Source organism: Ctenopharyngodon idella, chromosome 15 (assembly GCF_019924925.1).
Source record: "Ctenopharyngodon idella isolate HZGC_01 chromosome 15, HZGC01, whole genome shotgun sequence".
Taxonomy (NCBI): domain Eukaryota; kingdom Metazoa; phylum Chordata; class Actinopteri; order Cypriniformes; family Xenocyprididae; genus Ctenopharyngodon; species Ctenopharyngodon idella.
In genome coordinates, this window is record NC_067234.1 from 27,434,147 (window position 1) to 27,453,597 (window position 19,451).

At 36.4% G+C, this 19,451-nt stretch overlaps 1 protein-coding gene across 3 annotated transcripts; it reads left to right on the forward strand.

Moving 5' to 3' along the window:
- The first annotated feature begins 6,311 nt into the window (after window positions 1-6,311).
- On the forward strand, window positions 6,312-19,364 carry klc3 (kinesin light chain 3). Of its 3 annotated transcripts, XM_051863282.1 has the most exons (14): window positions 6,312-6,568; window positions 7,429-7,445; window positions 9,329-9,553; window positions 9,637-9,867; window positions 11,541-11,616; window positions 11,899-12,124; window positions 12,235-12,322; window positions 12,402-12,503; window positions 13,928-14,101; window positions 14,205-14,304; window positions 14,411-14,460; window positions 14,571-14,701; window positions 14,791-14,857; window positions 15,161-19,364. In XM_051863282.1, the coding sequence occupies exons 3-14, from the start codon at window positions 9,344-9,346 to the stop codon at window positions 15,245-15,247; spliced, it is 1,542 nt and encodes a 513-aa protein (XP_051719242.1). In that variant the 5' UTR covers window positions 6,312-6,568; window positions 7,429-7,445; window positions 9,329-9,343; the 3' UTR covers window positions 15,248-19,364. The 3 variants fall into 3 exon arrangements, with proteins under 3 accessions (XP_051719242.1, XP_051719241.1, XP_051719243.1); XM_051863281.1 differs by lacking the exon at window positions 7,429-7,445 and having other exon boundaries at window positions 6,313-6,568; XM_051863283.1 differs by lacking the exons at window positions 6,312-6,568; window positions 7,429-7,445 and adding an exon at window positions 7,882-8,102.
- The last annotated feature ends 87 nt before the right edge of the window (window positions 19,365-19,451 follow it).

Sequence of the window (19,451 nt, forward strand, 5' to 3'; positions counted from 1 at the left end):
CCTTAGTGTTCAATCTGATTCTGAAACCTGTCCTTAGGAGACAACTTTTTTTAAAAACTTTTCATTAAGTCATTTCTCAGTATTGTCCATATTGCAGTTATTATATGTTGTTATGTATGTAAAATACTTATTGTAAAGCGATTAGGAAAGGCACTATTAAAATAAAATAATTTCTACTTCATTGCAGCGAGGTCAGAAGGCAGCTGCCTACAGATACATCCACAGCCGGATGGTCTTGGAACTAAACCAGAAAACACTCTGGAGTTTTTTTAATAAAGTTAAACTCCAGTGTGCATCCATTGGTTCATTAGTGGTTCCCACCCTGGGAAATGCTTTAAGAGCACATGACTGAGCATATGACAGGTGGGCAGAAGGTTCAGGAACCCTGTGGAGAGGGGGGAAAAACTCCATAACATCAGTGAAACAACAGGTTTGTGAAGGTGTGTGTACAGTACAGAAAGATGGAAGAGGACAAAACTCAACCATCCCCCCTACACTATATTAATACCCAGTGTCCAATTTCACAGTTGCACCCCTGCTATGTGTCCCAATGTGACAAAATTAGTTTAACCATTATCCCCTTCTTGCTTATCTGCCAGATACATATTCCTCAACAACATAAACTTATTTGAATCTAGACACTGATGTGATCTAAACTTTTTGTTTTACCTCAGGATTACTTCATATGAAAATAAGCTCAAAAAAGATCGAAATGTTACATCAGTCTAATTTGCTGATGACCAAAGCATTGAGTTTTGTCTGCTATAGTGCAGGAGATCCTTTGGATTTGGTGGAGAAGTCAAGGGTTAAAAGGGGAAAGGAAAAAACTCAAGCTCACAGTCTGCTCCAAAATTAGCAGCCATGCATCCAACACCATAGCATGCCTAGCAGTGAGAGAGGACAGCCACATAACTGCGTTACCACCAGCCATGAGATAACGGGGTGTGTAGGGGTCCCCATGAACAGAGAAAACCCCCTTATCTCATAACAGCATACACATGTCTTTTAGGAAATTATAGGGGGTAGGGGGTCGCTGCACAGTGTACATGCATGTTGATTTGCATACTTCTAGGTGAATGTTTGAGACATTTATAGAAGGGTAAAAGAGTGATTTGACGTAGAGAACCTTCTAAACGCTAGGTCTAGGGTTCTTCACAGCTGTTTCGACAAAAGGTATGTAGAGGGGATATAATGGCACCTTCTTTGGATCCCATGCGTAGGGCATGACCTCTGAAAGCTCCATGTCAAAAATATAGCCACACTTAACAAGCTCTGTAAACTTAGTCATTGAAATGTTTTTTATCGATAACGAAAAGATAATGAACCTCATTGATAATAAATGCCTTGCAAATTTTACTTGCACTGGTCAATACCTGTCTGCACATTGTTATATAACTCAGTCAGCTGATTACCTTGAGATATATTTAGCCGAATATGTGTGATGATCCCCTGCCATTCGATAGCTGTTGTATTTCAGGATTGTATGGTGCACATGCTTTCAAACAAATTTACATGTGACATACATATTCAAATTCGGTTTGGTCTCCACTTCAGGTTTGAAAAGTTAACAGTTTAACCCAGCCAACTCAACATTCGAATTAGCAGTCAGCGACAAGCTGCTGGGGCCCAGGCAGATGTAACGAGAGATGTAATTGAGCTACAGTCTGGTTTTAACAGACAGCAAGTTTATTCCATTTGATCTTACATAAGTAGCAGAAGTGGTACGTGTGTCCCATGACCCCATGACAAAGGTGCTGGACTGTAACTTTTGTATATTTCACTTTCTACGGTAAAAAATGGTGTCCCATGACTTTTTTTTAGCTAACATTAAAATAATCTAGCATAAAAAGTTGCTAGTTTTAAACACATTTGTACTTTAAAATGGTGATTTTTGCCTGTATTGCCTCTCAAAGCTTGACTTTCTTGTATGTATCCAACAATTAAAATCATCCAGCAATGTCATCATTTTGATATTCTTCATTAACAGTATATTTAAATCATTGTTATAAAATATTTGTAATTATTAACTAATCTTGATGACCAAAAGCATAATATTTAGCTGTTTCCTACCCTGATTTTCCCCATTTGGTTCCATTCTACAGCATGGCGAGAAGACAAGTTAATAATCTCATTACATTTTATCAATTTTTACACAAGCTCAACCATTCAACCCTGTTATCTATGTTATTGAGAGAAAAAAGTGATCAAAAAAATATTTTCTTCGATTACAGGAAATAAGTTTATCATAAACGTTCAAGTATCAATAACTACAAACTAAATTTTGGCCTCAAACTAGGTAGCGAACTTAGTCTAGGCTACGTTTGCAATCTTATTTTTTCCCCTTTTTTTATTTTATAAAAAACTGACCGTAATCAAAATGCATTTATGCACATGTGGTGTGTTTTTCTAGAGCAACGGTATGTGTTTGTATATCTTTATGAAAAGAAAAAAAAACGTTGCTTGTTATTGAGTCACATGGTTTAGCGCTAATGTGCCAGATATGTTCTTGCTTTGCCAGATATGTTCTTGCTTTGCCTTTACTGTCATTGTAAAAGTCATAGTTTTATATTTCATAAAAAGCTGAGTTTTGAGAAAGATTTTGTGCATCTAAATGCACATCCGCTGCAATCTCTTACGTTGAAATCAGAGTTGGACAACTGGCTTACAGGCACTATGTTTAGTGCTAGGTTGCAAGGTTGTCTCTTTCCCCATGCCATTTCGCCAGATTGAATTGCACTGACTCAGTTATGAGTCCCTCAGTTCGTCCGCCCCTCGCTCTGCCTGTCCATTGACCTCTGCCCCCAGAATTTAGAGTGACCTTAGTCAAAATTTGTTTATGCATGTGAAATGCATGTTTGATGCCCCACATGTGTTGTGTTTTTCTAGTGCAGCAGTACGCGTCTGTAAATCTTTTTGAAAATAAACATTGCTGGATAGCATCAAGTCACGCAGTTTACCGCTAATGTGCCAGATATGTTCTCGCTTTGCTTTTACCATCAGTGAAAAGGTCACTGAGCATTTGATTCACGTACTGACACTTTGCTGGCTCTGTATAGTATTACATCTTCCACATCTATACAATCAATCTATAAACTTACCCACAGATACCCATCGGCTCTACTCTGTACATGCGCTGTTACAGAACTCCTCCTTGAAAGCACAGTTTTGCAGCCAGAATTAACAGTTGTGCTGTGCGCGTCACCTGGGGTGTGGAGGGGCTTCACGCAGACATGTTCATTGCATTCTCTGTGCTTAACACTGCTCTCCATAACCTGTCTGCTTAGACCAAAGTCTCATTTAAAGGGTTAGTTCACCCAAAAATGAAAACTCTGTCATTAATTACTCCTCATGTAGTTCCACACCCATAAGACCTTCATTCATCTTTGGAACACAAATTAAGATATTTTTGATAAAATCCGATGGCTCAGTGAGGCCTGCATTGACAGCAAGTTAATGTACACTTTCAAACAACCAGAAACGTACTAATGACATATTTAAAACAATTTATGTGACTACAGTGGTTCAACCTTAATGTTATTAAGCGACGAGAATACTTTTTGTGCACCAAAAAAACAAAATAATGACTTTATTCCACAATATCTAGTGATGGCCGATTTCATGAAGCTTCGAAGCTTTACAAATCTTTTGTTTTGAATCAGTGGTTCGGAGTGTGAAAGTCAACACACTCCGAGGCTTCATTATGTCATAAGTGTTTTGAAATTTCAATGGTTCACGTGACTTTGGCAGTTTGATACAAGCCGAACCACTGATTTGAAACAAAAGATTCGTAAACCTTCGAAGCTTCATGAAGCAGTGTTTTGAAATCGGCCATCACTAGATATTGTTGAATAAAGTCGCTATTTTGTTTTTTTGGCACACGAAAAGTATTCTCGTCGCTTCATAACATTAAGATTGAACCACGGTAGTCACATGAACTGTTTTAAATATGTCTTTAGTAGCTTTCTGGGCATTTGAAAATGTAAATTAACTTGCTGGCAATGGAGGCCTCACTGAGCCACTGGATTTTATCAAAAATATCTTAATTTGTGTTCCGAAGATCAACGAAGGTCTTTCGGGTGTAGAACGACATGAGGGTGAGTAATTAATGACAGAATTTTCATTTTGGGGTGAACTAACCCTTTAATGGTACTTGTCTAAAACAAATACATAGCACCTCATTCTTAGGAAAAGTTTTGCACAATTTGTGTCCTCATGACTGACTATTGGTATAATTAAAAGAAAAACTGTACTATAAGTCACATGAATTGATATTTTTGATGCTAAAGAAAATGTGTTTTTAAATGTTAATTTTTCATTGGAATATCAACCCCATTATAAGGCACACACACTCACACAGTTTCTGTCTAGGCTTCAACTAGAGATATGGACTCTCTCACCTCAATATCTACCTTGTGATAGTAATCGGCGATTCCTCCAACATCATTATCTCCAGTCATTCCCCAAGTCTTCTTCTGGTTATCTCCTGGTATTCCTCTCCATGATCCTCGTCTCAGTTACTCTCGTGTGTATGTGTGTGGACATCATCTCCTGCCTGCCAAGATAAGAAACCACAGTTACTGTCTCATTCAGTCTTTCAATCCTATATTCTACCATCAGATCACTCCTCACCTGCATTGCCTTGATTCTGCTGCCTTCATAAATAAACTTACCATTGTGTTCTCAAGTTCTGCCCCTCTCTTTCCTGTGTCCGTGTATAGCCTGACAATAATACTATGCATTATTAATATTATGTATTATTACACATAAATGTGAATGTATATAATATTCTATATTGTATAAAGGTCATTATTAGCTATTTGCAGCCATAAAATATAATGAATATAGCAGGCTATTAATTGACCATTACAAATGAAATGTCATAGGCTATTATTTTTTTTCCCAATAATGTGCCTTTCATGAGCCACAGTGAAACTAAATGATATCAGAGTTATCTATTCAAAGTATATGAATATTTTTAGTAACAATACATTTCTGCTGCTACTTTGTAATTCTAAAACCACATATTTATGTCTGGAGGTAGTAGCTTAAGAATTGTAATTTTTTGTTTATGTTGTTGGGGAATAATAATTGGAAAGGCATTGCTGAATCTGCATTTTACTGGCAATTTCAGACACTGTCTAGTGTCCTCAGATACAAACTAAATTCAGTCATGCCACATGAACCGTTAAGTGTGGTTGAGCTAACACAACAGAGAGAAAGAGAGAGTTCAAAAGGGGATTTCAGTGGTTCTATTGACTTTGGCCTCATCACATTTAGAAATATAGATTAGCTCTCTCCCTGTTTGAGCACATTGCACTGCACTGGCCCAGACAAGCTGCCCTTATTGGGAGTACCAATTTGCCCCCAGCTCCTCTAGCAGCTGAACCATTAATCATTCCAGTCTCATATATCTGCCCACAGTTGCTCCATCGCCATCACGCTCCTTCCACTTTATATCCCTCAACTCATTTTTCTTCCTAAATCACATGCTGGTTTTACTCTTTCCATGCAGCAAAGTGTGCCAGTATCAGTTTTTTTCCTTTGTCTGTTGCATTCTGATTCAGTTAATCACTCCCTTTCCTCACTCTCAACTCTGCACAGTCTTATTTTGATAAGTCTATATGTTAAACTCAACACGTTTTCAAGATGCATCCTGATCTGTGTGGTTCCTATCGTTAAGTTAAGCCCGTCTGATGGGTCTGAGGCTAATGCTGCTTATTTTACACACCCAGACAACACCCCCTCCTGCTTACCCCAACTCACCCTAAGCAGCTTTATTGAAACTATGCCAATGTGGCGTCACAGTAATACTCCTCCCATGTCCTAAACAGAGTCTGTTTAGAATGATTTGTGACTGTTTGATGTAACAAACAGATTTACACAGACATTTACTTTGTAAGTCATTTGGCAGCTGTGGTTGTCAGAAATGTATAGAACAAAATACTAAAAAACAAAATAAAATGTAGCCTAACAAAACATGACTGATAAAAAAAAAATATAACAGAAACAAAACTATTTAAATAAAATATAATCATATGTGACGTTTACATATAATTACTCAGTTTACAATTTTCACAGGTTTTTACAATTTTTACAGACTTTTTACAAACTTTACAAACAGTGCTGCATTATTGTATAGTTAGCCTATCTTTTCTAAATTTGAGCCAAATGAGATTAAGAAGAAACAACATTTTAATTCCATATCTGATGTAAGTTTATAACTAGTCCAAAAATAAATAAATAAAATAGCCTACAAAAAACTTTTGTTGTTTTTTGTCGAGTTGTGCAGTGATGATGCTCTGCCAGACGCAGTTCACAGCTGTCACAGATAGGTGGCTTGTGGCCGCGCGCAGCCGCCGTAAATGGTGTGAACTGACGGATCAGGTAAGCGCTGTTAATTCAGCCTGTCTGCGACGCAACAACAGGTGAATGAATGACTGCGACGGAGGCTTTAATCGTTTATCGCCACTAAATCAAGGAAATAAAGATGTGATGTGGAATATTTTAGTCGGAATTGTCTGGCTGTAAAGTTGGGACGCGTCGCGGACACTTGTCCGAGTTACTGCAGGTAAATAAATATCAGGTATTTACACTCACTGACCGATAGTCTCTTTTAATGAGTTGGGAGAATAAACAGCTTTACTATGCGGTTTAATAGACTGTTACACTCTCGTTTCATGGCCAGTGTTTGTTTTCCTGAATTAACATTCGATACTTCTGCTAATCTGGTAAAAGTCGGCATGTTTATTAAGTCGACTGCAATTATAATCACTACAAATCACATAAGATGGGCCTACCCATCTTATAGAGTGTTTGTTATAAGGAAATATTCGTTCAGTTCATTCATTTTAGGTTATAAGTACATATATAGAAGTATATATAAGATACATATTCAAATGTGTGTGTGTATATATATATATATATATATATATATATATATATATATATATATATATATATATATACATACATATATACATACATACATACATATACAACACATGTCTGGAAATAGACTACCAGAGGTCAGAGTTAGTAATACTGTAATATTCAAAAGTCAAAACAATAGCGCGCCCTCCTGTCAGTCCAAACTTGTATGACTTTCTTTCTTGCATGATATTAAGCTATTCTTTTCACTATACAAAAAGTAAACAATGATTGGGTTGGTCAACATCTAAAATGACAAAATATGACTCTTGTTCTATCCTCCAAAGCAATACAATAGCTTTTATAACAAACAGACTGAAATTTAGTTTGTTATTCACTGTTATTCTGAATTAGATGACTTTGAATATAGCACACTAGTCATATGAACAAACTTTATGACGCGTTTATGATAGTCTTGTATCCTTTTGGAGTCTTGGAACCTCCGGTCTTCATTCATTATATGTTCACAATGTTCGAAATTTCTGTTTTTGTGTTCCACAGTTTGAAATGACATAAGGGTGAGTAAATAATTACATTTTTTTTTTTTTTTTGAAGGGGAAACAGGTCCTTTAATTGTTGAACTGCATCATTAAGGGAATGCAATGTCATTTCAAACAGATTAGAACTGAAAAGCTTTTTCTACAGCAACAGCTGTTGACACAAGTAAAAATAACATGCAAGTTAGTCGTCAGTCCACTCCACCCTTTAAACATGCCAAACTGGTACCTTATTTATCATTCATCATTGTTTTGTTATTTTCTCAATTAATTACCATTAAAACCATGTATCCTGTGTATGATGACCTCATCGGTCTGGCGTAAACATTATCTCAGGCCTTACCTCCCCAGAGGGATCTCTGTTCCTACATGTAAACTGATTCTTACCTAGCAACCCTTCTGCTTGTTTTCATCTTGCTGGGTGAGCTTCACTTCACTTCAGTCTTTTAAGGCTATAAGGGGTCTCTGCTCTTATTCCCTTAAAAACTAAAATAGTTGTATTCTCTGGTGCTTCCTGAAAAACATGTATATTGCCATCTGAACATATCACAAATATGGTGCTTTTTCGTTAGTGCAGTTACTTTTGCAAGTTATTTTCCCATCAGAGAATGCATTTTTATTGTGAAGCTTTTTCTTTCTTTGCTGCCAAAGGAGATTGTGCTTTTAGTGTGAATTAAGGTCAGTTTCTGATATTCTATACTGTGTGTAATGTAATTTTACCTGTGACCCTTTTGTGCTTGTTTAGTAGTTGCTTGTGTAGAGTTTGTCTACACATTTTTTCTGGCTAACAAATCACCTGTGATGTTTCTTAGCACTGTTTGTTTATTTTGCTGCCCATATTAACAGTGATGTCTGTGTAAGTTTATGTAGCTGAAGTGTACCAGCCTTTTTGTGCTAAACTATAAAATATGGTGTGGAAATACACTATAAAAGTATTTCTTTTGATCTTCTGACTTGATGAAAGTTGTAAAAAGTTGTGACGGGCACACAAACAGCTTTCCCAGACAGCAACATAATGTGGCCCAGATCTGGCCCACATCTGATACATGTGGATTACACGTGGACCAGATGTGGGCCGGATCTGGGCCAACATTATGTTGCTGTCAGGGTTCTAATCAGTAAATCTGACTCAATTCACTCTATACAGTAGCTACACTTTGGGTTCTTATCTGTGTAGATTAATTATTTGCATGTAAAACATTTGGATGTAATCTACCCTTCAAAAGTTAGGGGTTGGTAAGCTTTTTTTAATATTTGAAAGAATATGAAAGAAGTCTCTCATACTCATCAAGTGATCAAAAATACAGTAAAAAGTAATATTGTGAAATATTATTGCAATTTAAAATCATTTTCTATTTTAATATGTTTTAAATGTAATTTATTTCTGTGATGGCAAAGCTGAATTTTCAGCATCATTACTCCAGTCTGCAGTTTTATATGATCCTTCAGAAATCATTCTAATATGCTAATTTGGTGTTCAAGAAACTTTTCTTATTATTATCAGTGTTAAAACTGCTTAATATTTTTGTGTAAACTGTGATGCACGTTTTCATGATTTTTTTGATTAATAGAACGTTTAAAAGAACAGCATTTATTTGAAATATAAATCTTTTGTATCAGCGTAAAAGGATTTACTATCATTTTTGATAATTTTAATGCAGTATTGCTGAATAAAACTATTCATTTCTTTAAAAAAACATCTTTTGACTGGTAGTGTAAATGTGACCCTTCTCCTCATGTAAGAACAAAGTTTGAACTATTTGTCAATTTCCCCCCTTTAACTAATTTCCATCATTTTAGTAGGAAAGTTATAATGCATTTCTAAATGCAAAAAGGGCCTTAGAGTCATGCTCAATTTGCACATTAAATGCACATTAATACCAAATACATATTTTCCTTTCCAGGTACTGAGATCAGACATGTTGTCAGGGGAGGAAATCTTATGCAGCACCCAGCAGGTGATCGCAGGGCTGGAGGCTTTGCGTGGAGAGAACCGCACGCTGCTGGACAGCCTGCAGGAAACGCTCCAGAGCCAGACGTCCAGCGAGAGCGGCAGCCTGGAGCAGGAGAAGACCAGCATAATTTTAGAGTCTCTGGAGAGGATTGAGCTGGGCTTAGGAGAGGCACAAGTGAGCAACACAGTCATCTTCATTTATCTGTCACGTTAAGAGCGTTTCCACTCACCCTAGCTGTCTATTTCCCGCTCATCCAGGTAATGATGGCGCTGTCAGCACACCTGGGCTCCTTGGAGGCAGAGAAGCAGAAGTTGCGTGCTCAAGTGCGGAGGTTGTGCCAAGAGAACCAGTGGCTGAGGGATGAGCTGGCCCGGGCCCAGCAGCAGCTACAGGAGCGAGAACAGGAAGTGGTTACTTTAGAGGAGCAGAACAGACACCTGCAGTTCATGAGCAGCATCCGCAAGTACGACCACGAAGAGCAGTCTCTGGTAAGGGTTCACCTTGAAAACATTCATACAGTTAATATTAGGTTCTTAGGTTAAACATTTTGTTCTAGACTAGCTTTGTGGTTCTATTGTTGTGTGCTCAACCATGTTTCCTGATAATAATTAAACAAACATTAATAAACAATTCCCACCACAGTGTCATTTACACCACATTTCAAGTTGTATTTAGTAGCATTCTGTGGTGGAAATTACTTTTTAATGTGGTGGAAATTACTTTTTAAATAATAAAATGGCAGACTCCTTTGTCTTGCTAAACATTTTATGCATCTGAAATACACACAGTTAAATAATATTTTCACACTTCTTGAATAATTTGACAAAATTACAGCTTTATTGTAAATAACAATAACAACATTCTGCACACAAGTGATATTTACCTTGATTTTTCTTTGTTTTATTCACACATTACATCTCGTATTTCATCTATTTTATATGTGTTGTGGAATTGATGGCACACAGCAGTGGGACAGTTGTAAATTATATAAATTATATTTATTTCTATAGTTATGTATACTTTATTTTTTGCTTGGATTATCATAGTTTTAAATAATGTATTATGTCAAAAGTCTGGGACAACGGTTTGGGACAATGTTAAAACAATAATATCCATATATAAAGGCAATTAAAAAGTAGCAAAAATAAATGCATGGTATGGCAAAAAGTTAGTGAAAAGTCAATTTGACCTTCATATAACAAAAAGAAAAGGTTGAAATCTGTTAGTTTTAGTAAAAATCAACCCCTGGGACATAAAAGTACCCAAAGTTTAAGAAATGCACAACTTTTTGATGAAGACCTACATATAGGCCTCCATATTTTTTCTGTATTTCTGCTGTAATTATGACAAAGCTACTTATTTCAAACTTTTTTTGTATTAATATATTATATTAATTAACCATGATTCTTTTTGTGATTTCAAGAACTGTATGTTCTTCAATAAGAATAAGAAAAAAAGAAATATGATTGTATTTTACAGCTTTTGAACTTCTAGTGTACATAACAACACTTATTTATATACCTTTAAATATCTTGTCTAAATAAAATATTTATTTTTACCAGAATAATAAGCATAAGATATACATTTGATGTGTCAATCAACAGATTAAAATTTAGTTGTCTAATCCAGTGTCCAACTAGAGGCCTTAAAATGGTTAAAATTAGATTTTTTTTTCATTTTTTGTCTTTGAATAACCAGGATTCCTACACTTGTTTTTATTTTGTAAGTTATTAGTTAATATTATAAGTACTTTATAACTTTATGGCCTGGTTTCACAGACAGGGCTTAGATTAAGCCAGAAATAGGCCTTAGTTCAATTAGGACATTTAAGTACTGTAGATTTATAAACATGCCTGAGAAAAAAAACATCACTGATGTGCATCTTGAGACAAAACAATGGTACTGACATATTTAAAGATATGTCAGTGCAAGTTGCTTTCGATTAAAACAGCTCAAACACGCATTTTAGTTTGGGACTAGCTTAAGCCTTGTCTGTGAAACCAGGGGGTATAAGTGTGATTTCTAGACCTGGAAAAGGGATCTCAAGAACTGTATGTTCTTCAATAAGAATAAATAAGAAATATGATTGCATATTACATCTTGCTTTCCAAAATATTAAATCGTACACTCATGACATGTTCATGCTGTTTGTTTCTCACAGGAGGATAAAGATGCTTCTTCAGGGAAGGAGTCCCTTGATGATCTCTTTCCTACTGAAGAAGAGGAGCAATCACACAGTACATCACTCCTCACAGCTGTTCCTTCACACATTTGTTTTCAGAGTTTTTGCCATGTCAGCTGTTGGGATAGAGTAAGCTAGGTTTAGGGCAGTGTTTGATTTCAAGGACTGTTAGGATTTAGTACAACCTCAACTAGAATTTAAACTTCTAAAGAATTGTTTTTGCCCTTTTTTATTGAGATAAGGGTATAGGACAGGAAATTGAGAAATGTCACAAGATGCATTTGATCTGTCTGTTGGAGCATGTGCATGTGTCTCAGCGCAGCTCTTGTATTTGCAGTGTCTCGGCCACACAGTAGTGCCGCCGCTGCTGCCCAGCAAGGAGGATATGAGATCCCTGCCCGACTCCGAACGCTCCACAACCTGGTGATCCAATACGCCTCTCAGGGCCGCTATGAGGTGGCCGTGCCGCTCTGCAAGCAAGCTCTGGAGGACCTGGAGAAATCCTCGGGCCACAGCCACCCAGATGTTGCCACCATGCTCAATATCCTGGCTTTAGTGTACAGGTCAGTTATACAGTATATAACATCAAATAATCATTTAACTGTTATTATTTACAGAATCAATATTAATTTATATATAAATTCAAATCTTATTACATAATTATTATTTACAGGGATCAGAACAAATATAAGGAAGCTGCCAATCTCCTGAATGATGCATTGGCCATCCGTGAGAAGACGCTAGGCATGGACCATCCAGCTGTATGTACTGTTTGATTGCTTTAGGAAGTCAAAAAATTCACATATCCCTTTCCTTGAATATATGTGTTTGTGTTTGTAGGTGGCCGCTACTCTGAATAATCTGGCCGTGTTGTATGGAAAAAGGGGAAAGTACAAAGAGGCAGAGCCACTGTGTAAAAGAGCTCTGGAGATCAGAGAAAAGGTACTGTCAGAAGAATGGTAATCTCACCTGTCCTTTCTATAGCAACTGTCAGATCATATCATCTTACACTACCGTTGAAAGTAATGAATACTTTTATTCAGCTTGGATGCATTAAATTGATCAAAAGTGACGGTAAATACTTTTATATTGTTGCAGAAAATTTCTACTTCAAAAAAATGCCGTTCTTTAAACTTGTCAGAGAATTTTGTTTTTCACCAAAATATTAAGCAGTACAACTGTTTTCAGCATTTATAATATTAATGTTTCTTGAGCAGCAAATCAGCATATTAGAATGATTTCTGAAGGATCATGTGACACTGAAGACTGGAGGAATGTTGCTGAAAATACAGCTTTGTCATTACAGGAATAAATTATATTTTAAACTACATTAAATTAGAACACTGAAAAAAAAATCTCACTTAGTATTTTTGTCTTGTTTCCAGTCCAAATATCTAATAATTCTTAAATCAAGATGCATTTACTAGATGAGTAAAATAACAAGATGTCTTGTTTTCTGGGGGGGGAAAAAATTAAGTGAGTTATTGCTTAAAACAAGCAAAATTATCTGTCAATTGGGTAAGAAAAATAATCTTAATTCAAACGGAAACAAGATTATTTTTCTTACCCCATTGGCAGATAATTTTGCTTGTTTTAAGCAAAAACTCGCTTAATTTTTATTTTTTCCCCAGAAAACAAGACATAATGGCATTTAACCACTTTAGTAAATGCATCTTGACTTTGGAATTTTTAGATATTTGGGCTGGAAATAAGACAATAATAAAAAAAAGAGCATTTTTTGCAGTGAAAACAAATCGTATTAATATTTCACAATATTACTGTTTTTACTGTATTTGCTGATAATGCAGCCTTGGTGAAAATAAGAGACTACTTTCAAAAACAATTTTTTTTTTACTAACCACAAACTTCTGAACGCTAGTGTACATTACAACACGTCTTTATATACCGTTAAATTTCTACCTATAAATAATATTATTATTATTATTATTATTTTGCATACACACACAACTAGGGGCCTAAAGATGACTTAAAATTCTTAAAATGATACACAATTTGATTTCATTTTTTTGTCTTTGAAGAACCAGGATTTCTACAATCAAGGAAACCTGGATATATGACATTTGATGTCTACTAGTGACGTAAATTAATAAAACTTATAACTCCACGGGCATTTTTATAACAAATAAACTTTTTTTTCTAGCTATGCTCTATTTTATCAGGCTAAAATTGTGAGTAATAATATTTTTAAAAATCCATATCCTTTATCTTTATCCAGTAAATCAAAAACAACTGGAAAAGTCATGGGGCATTTAAATATTATTGTGGACATTGGGGGCCTTGGTGTCAAAAAAGTTGAGAACCAATGGTCTAGTCTAAATATCTTGTCTATATTTGTCTGTTGACAGGTGCTTGGGTTGGATCACCCTGATGTAGCCAAGCAGCTGAATAACTTAGCCCTCCTTTGCCAGAACCAGGGCAAATACCAGGAGGTGGAGCAGTACTATGAACGTGCCCTGCACATTTACCAGAGCCAGCTGGGTCCTGACGATGCCAATGTCGCCAAGACGAAGAACAACCTGGTAAGGATAGGAAATGACTTACTTGTCAAATACTAGTGTTTTAATAATGATAGCAGTTTTATATTATGCATGTTATATAACTTACGGTTCATGTGCTCCTCAGGCCTCCTGCTACCTCAAGCAGGGCAAATACAGGCAAGCTGAGGCTCTTTATAAAGAGATTCTGACCCGTGCTCATGAGAAGGAGTTCGGCTCAGTGGAGGGTAAAATGAATTTTACATCTGCCTTCAAAGAATTATCTACACACCATAGTTTGGCCTATTAAACATACCTGTCCAATAGTAAATTAATATTTTCGCATCTATAAAGGGGACGGACGGCCGGTTTGGATACATACAGAGGAGGGAAGCTCTAGACAGGTATGTTTCCAATACAAATATGTATGTTTTATAAGGAGCAATAGCTTTTTATTTGACATTTTCCCCTCTCTCTCTGTGTGTGTGTGTGTGTGTGTGTGTGTACACTATAGGATGGTCTGGGAAGTCTGAAGCGCAGCGGATCATTTACCAAGCTCCGGGAATCCATAAGACGAAGCAGTGAAAAACTTGTTCGGAAGCTGAAAGGAGTTGGAACACAAGAAACGACCCCTCGAACTGCTGGGTAATGATATTCTGCTTCTTATTCAGCTCTCATCACTATTTTATGTAGAATAGAGCAGTATTTTTAACTACTCCTTTATTTTTAAAAAGGATGAAGAGAGCCAATTCTCTCAATGTGCTTAATGTGGGTCTTAAAGAGAATCAAGAGGCTGCTATGGTAAGTGCTGAGTCTTTGAGTATTTAAGAATATTTCACATATAATCCTCATATAGTTTTCTCATACTTGGGGTTTGGGATTTGAATAGACCCCTAACCATAAATATTAAACTGGTTTCCCACCGGTTGTGGTTTGGACATGTATGATACCTCAAATGTTGTTTAGGAGTGGTACGCTATTACATTTCAAAGTTTTTAATGTTTTTGAGAGAAATCTCTTTTGCTCACCAAGACTGCATTTATTTGATCAGAAATTGGATTGAGATGTTTAACAGATGACTAAAATCTAGATTTGTCTTTTCAGAACCCCAATAGGCTGACAGACACACGGGGTCTAAGTTCCAGCACGCAGATTTTAGCCCGCCGCGCGTCTCTGGGTGGAGACAGCTAACCTTCAGCCACACCATATGACATCAGGACTGTAATGGTCTGTAATTACTGCAGAGATCATATTTGACAATAATATGAGAAATAGGATGTGATAATGAATTCAGGCCTGCCTCCCTGAGGCACACACATCAAAGCAGTATGTCAAAGTGCTCCTGGGAAAGGGAAGCACACTTTGACTTTACAAAAAGAAGCTTTTTTACTTTGTTGAAATCAGTTTGATCTCTGTATTTTTTTAAAAGCCAGTTGCAATATAAAAACTCAAAGAAAATCTTAACTTATTGCATTCCAAAGCTAAGACCAGATTTTGCTAATAATACTATCCAATATTAATACATATTCATTCCTACAATTACTATAATTTTTCCACAACCTTCACCAGGATGCATTTTTTCACTAAAGGTGCGGTCACATTTACTGTTGCTTGGCAAAATTTTGCTGGCGAAATGCAGTCATTCCAATAGTAATCCACACGATCAGGAGTTTTGTGTGAGGGCGAAAAAGTTCCCCATGCGGATTTTGCTCAAGTTGGATGCGCAATTTTGTCACATTGACCAAACAGAAAGCTGCCTGGTTTGAAAGTGACTTCTTCGAGAGATGTGCTTCATGCATTGCTACAGTACAAAGTTTCTCTAGGGCTGTCAAAATCAAGGCGTTAACGCATGCGATTAATTTTTTCAGTTTAACACGTTAAAAATATTTAACGCAATTAACGCAGCATCCGTTTTTTCCCGTCATCGTTTGGCTGGCATAACATTATATGATCACACTCTTATTCATGCAAATGCCAACCATTAAACCGTTCAAGCGCAACAACACACAAAAGAGAACGCAGTGCGTTACTGGCCCGTGCTCTCTGTGAATCTCCTTTGTGACACCCAAACGACTTGTGCGCACAGAAAGCCACTTCAGACAGCGCTTGAACGGACAAAAACACAAAATTATGCCAAAATGCCAGTTTTCTCTAATATCCTCGCAAGCACAATCTTAAATGAGTAAAATGAATGAATGTAAAGAGTTCGTAAAGAGAAAAAAAAATGAGATGGGTATCAGATCTGCGTCATGTGCGTCAGGTCTTAAAAGGTGCTCTATGTAAGAATGACAGCTAGTGGTTGAAATGGGTACTGCAGTCCAAATTCAAAATATTGTTTGCCCCGCCCCCTCCTCCTCAGACTCGAAGACACGCAACAGGAGCGAGATCAATAGGGGTTATGCGAAATCTAACTTCCTTATTCTGTAAAACAGATCAGATCGCTTCCGGTTTAGGTCTTTTGTATGTGCTTCATGAAAAAATTTGCTGTTTTATTCAAGATAACTTAAAAGGAGCGAGCAAAGATGAGCATAACTGATGTCCCCTGCATATGCAGATTGATATTTAAAAGCTTTTTTCATTTTTCTTCTTCACACTAACGTTTAGATATTTAATAGAATAAAACACCTATAATAATGTGAACTAGGTAGTTTCACTGATTACCTTAAAAATCCATAGATATTCCGTCAGTTCATACTGCTGTTAACACTTTCTCTGACAAGCGGATGCAATGAGACCAGGTTTCCGGTTTGGTCATGTGACGTTGGACATATTGGAATTGGAAGGCGAGGAGACTTACACACTATAAGTTGATTAGTTGATTTATTGATTTATAATGAGTCGATATCACGTTTTAATATGCTCCCGTTCATAGAGATTTTTAGATGGATGCTCAGGGTTTTTAGGTCGGGTAGAATCTGCGATCTCTGACCCAGTTTGTTCGCTGGCTTCCATGGCTGCAATTCCGACACGAAACGCAAATTTCAAAGTAAAATAACTGGCTGTAGCAATGGTTTTCAGAGAAACGAGTATGTGAACTCAGCTTGTTTAATAAATATCTGCAAACATATGGTATTTTTATGCTTTAGTACAGTCAAAAACTTACATAGAGCACATTTAAAGTGACAGCAGCCTAATAAACCTGCTGTTATCTGTCATTTAAAGGCACAATTAAAATATCCAAAAACCACTAGAACAATATTATATATTTTGTTGACTTATGTACTTACATTATCCCAAATGTTTCCAAGAATGTTTAAATCCAGAGAAATAAGCAATTTTAATCAATGACATCATACCCGTGTTACCCTCGATATCCAGTTTTATTTTGTAGAAACCATGGAAACACCAAAGACACTTTCATATATTATGTGTTTTATTAGACAGGTAAGCAACTGTTTGGACACATTCATTGACAGAAACTAATCATTGTTATTTATTAAGTCTTATTGTTTAAATTTCATTGAACTTACTGCAGTAAGTGTCGATGCCTACTATGAGCCGAGCGAACACACAGATTAGCATTATAACAACTTTCAACACACAAATGTATCTTAACATAATAAAACAGTGCGGCGTTACCCCACATACTCATGACTGGAAGAAGCAGAAACGCTCGTCTGCAGTAATAATAAAAGCTCCACTGCTCTCGAGCCATGTGTTGCGCTCGTCTCTCATTAGCAATCACTCCAGCGGCCTCATTCCGCTCCAACACCCTGCTTTCATACTACAGTAATGTTAATAAATCTTTAATACATTAGCTCATCGATAAATATGATTTCTGCCTGTGTCCCGTCGGATTCTTTTCCACCGGCTGTAGACGTGAAGACAACACCTCCCATGATACCGCGAAATCAAGGCGCCATCAAGCTAAGCCTTTGTTTTGAATAAGCAACCTCTAGTGGCAAAAATGACATATTGTGCCTTTAAGGATAATCAAAGAACAAAAGACAAAGAGAAAATCACTCACTGCTCTTGACTGAATAACTTTTGTAGCTTTAATAAGGATTAATTTATATTTAATTTATCATTTATGCAGTAAAGACTGTGAAGTGTTTGATAACTTTATTCAACTTCTGTGTATGTCCTACCTGTTTGACCTACCTGAAAATCTTAAAGCACTGTTTACAAGGTTACATGGGTCAAATGTGCAATTAATTAGTTGATTTTTTTAATCAATTGACAGCACTAAATTTCTACAAAATTTTGCCAATGTGACTGCACCTTAACACTGTTTATTTTGAATACTGTAGCATTATGAGAAATATATTCCATGTTCTCACACCGTCAATGCCCGTCATGCAGTAAATTATAGTATTGAAAAGTTTCAAAAGTTTTAAAATCTGATCTAAACCAGTTAAAATTCCTAATTAAAGCTACATGATGTTACATTCCAAGATAAATGAAATACATTTCTGAGGTAATGTCAAACAACTGTGGTACTTACTTGTGCCTATAAAATAAGGGACTTTTTATTTTTCAATTTCAAGCACATATTGTGTATATATATATAGTAGATATATGCTGTAATATTGTTTTAGTTTTAGCACATCACAATAGGAAGGATTTTATAAGAGCAGAACTTCAGGGTACAAGGGTAATATACAGTATATAACTTGTATCTAGCTAGTGGAAGTAGTTGTTGAGAGGTAATTTGCACCTGGAAATCATTGAGTTGTTACATAACCTAAACAGTTATGCATGCTATATGGTTGAATGTTACATATCTCATGAGTTTAGAGTGTATAATTATGTACACAATGTTGCTGATGAACCAAATAAAATTGTTCTACCTCTGTCTTAATCAAAATGTGTACTGTCAGATAAATAGGTGAATGATAGCTGATATGGCATGGAATCCAAATCCTGGGGCCTCATTGTTGTCTAGAAACCATCCCACATTTGATACACAAGATCGTTTCTCAAATGTGTGTATGTGTGATTCAGAGAACAAATGTACACACAAAAAAACGTGTATGCCTCTCTTCCAGATGTGAAATCTATAAAATCAAAAATGATCTTGAAATTGTGCGTAGCTGAATGGTTTCAGATCTTCGCCTTGTAAACGCCCCCTAATTAATGTCATTAACATATAACAGAGCACCAGTAAACGTCCAAATCCTTTACTACACAAGCAGCAAGAATTGCTTAGATTTCCAAATACCTGCCGTACTCCGACTCTCTGCCACATGGAAAAATGTGTACGTCTGCTTAAAACCTGACGTGGCACTAAGTACTTTTCCACGTCAAAAGTTCTTATAAATATGAATGTTGGTGTGAATTTTAACGTACACACACTATAAGCTTGAATCTGTGCATACGTACGTTTTATTGAGGCCTCTGGTGTCTTCCAGTAATGGTCTACAGTTGTGATTTGTGTGTTTGTGTGCCCTCTACA

Bases quoted from the DNA above. Each gene is read 5' to 3' on its own strand.
- klc3 (XM_051863282.1), top strand. From the start codon at position 9,344: ATGTTGTCAGGGGAGGAAATCTTATGCAGCACCCAGCAGGTGATCGCA. The intron at 12,323-12,401 runs GTATGTACTGTT...TTGTGTTTGTAG, and splicing joins TAGGCATGGACCATCCAGCT to GTGGCCGCTACTCTGAATAA. The intron at 14,858-15,160 runs GTAAGTGCTGAG...TTGTCTTTTCAG, and splicing joins AGAATCAAGAGGCTGCTATG to AACCCCAATAGGCTGACAGA.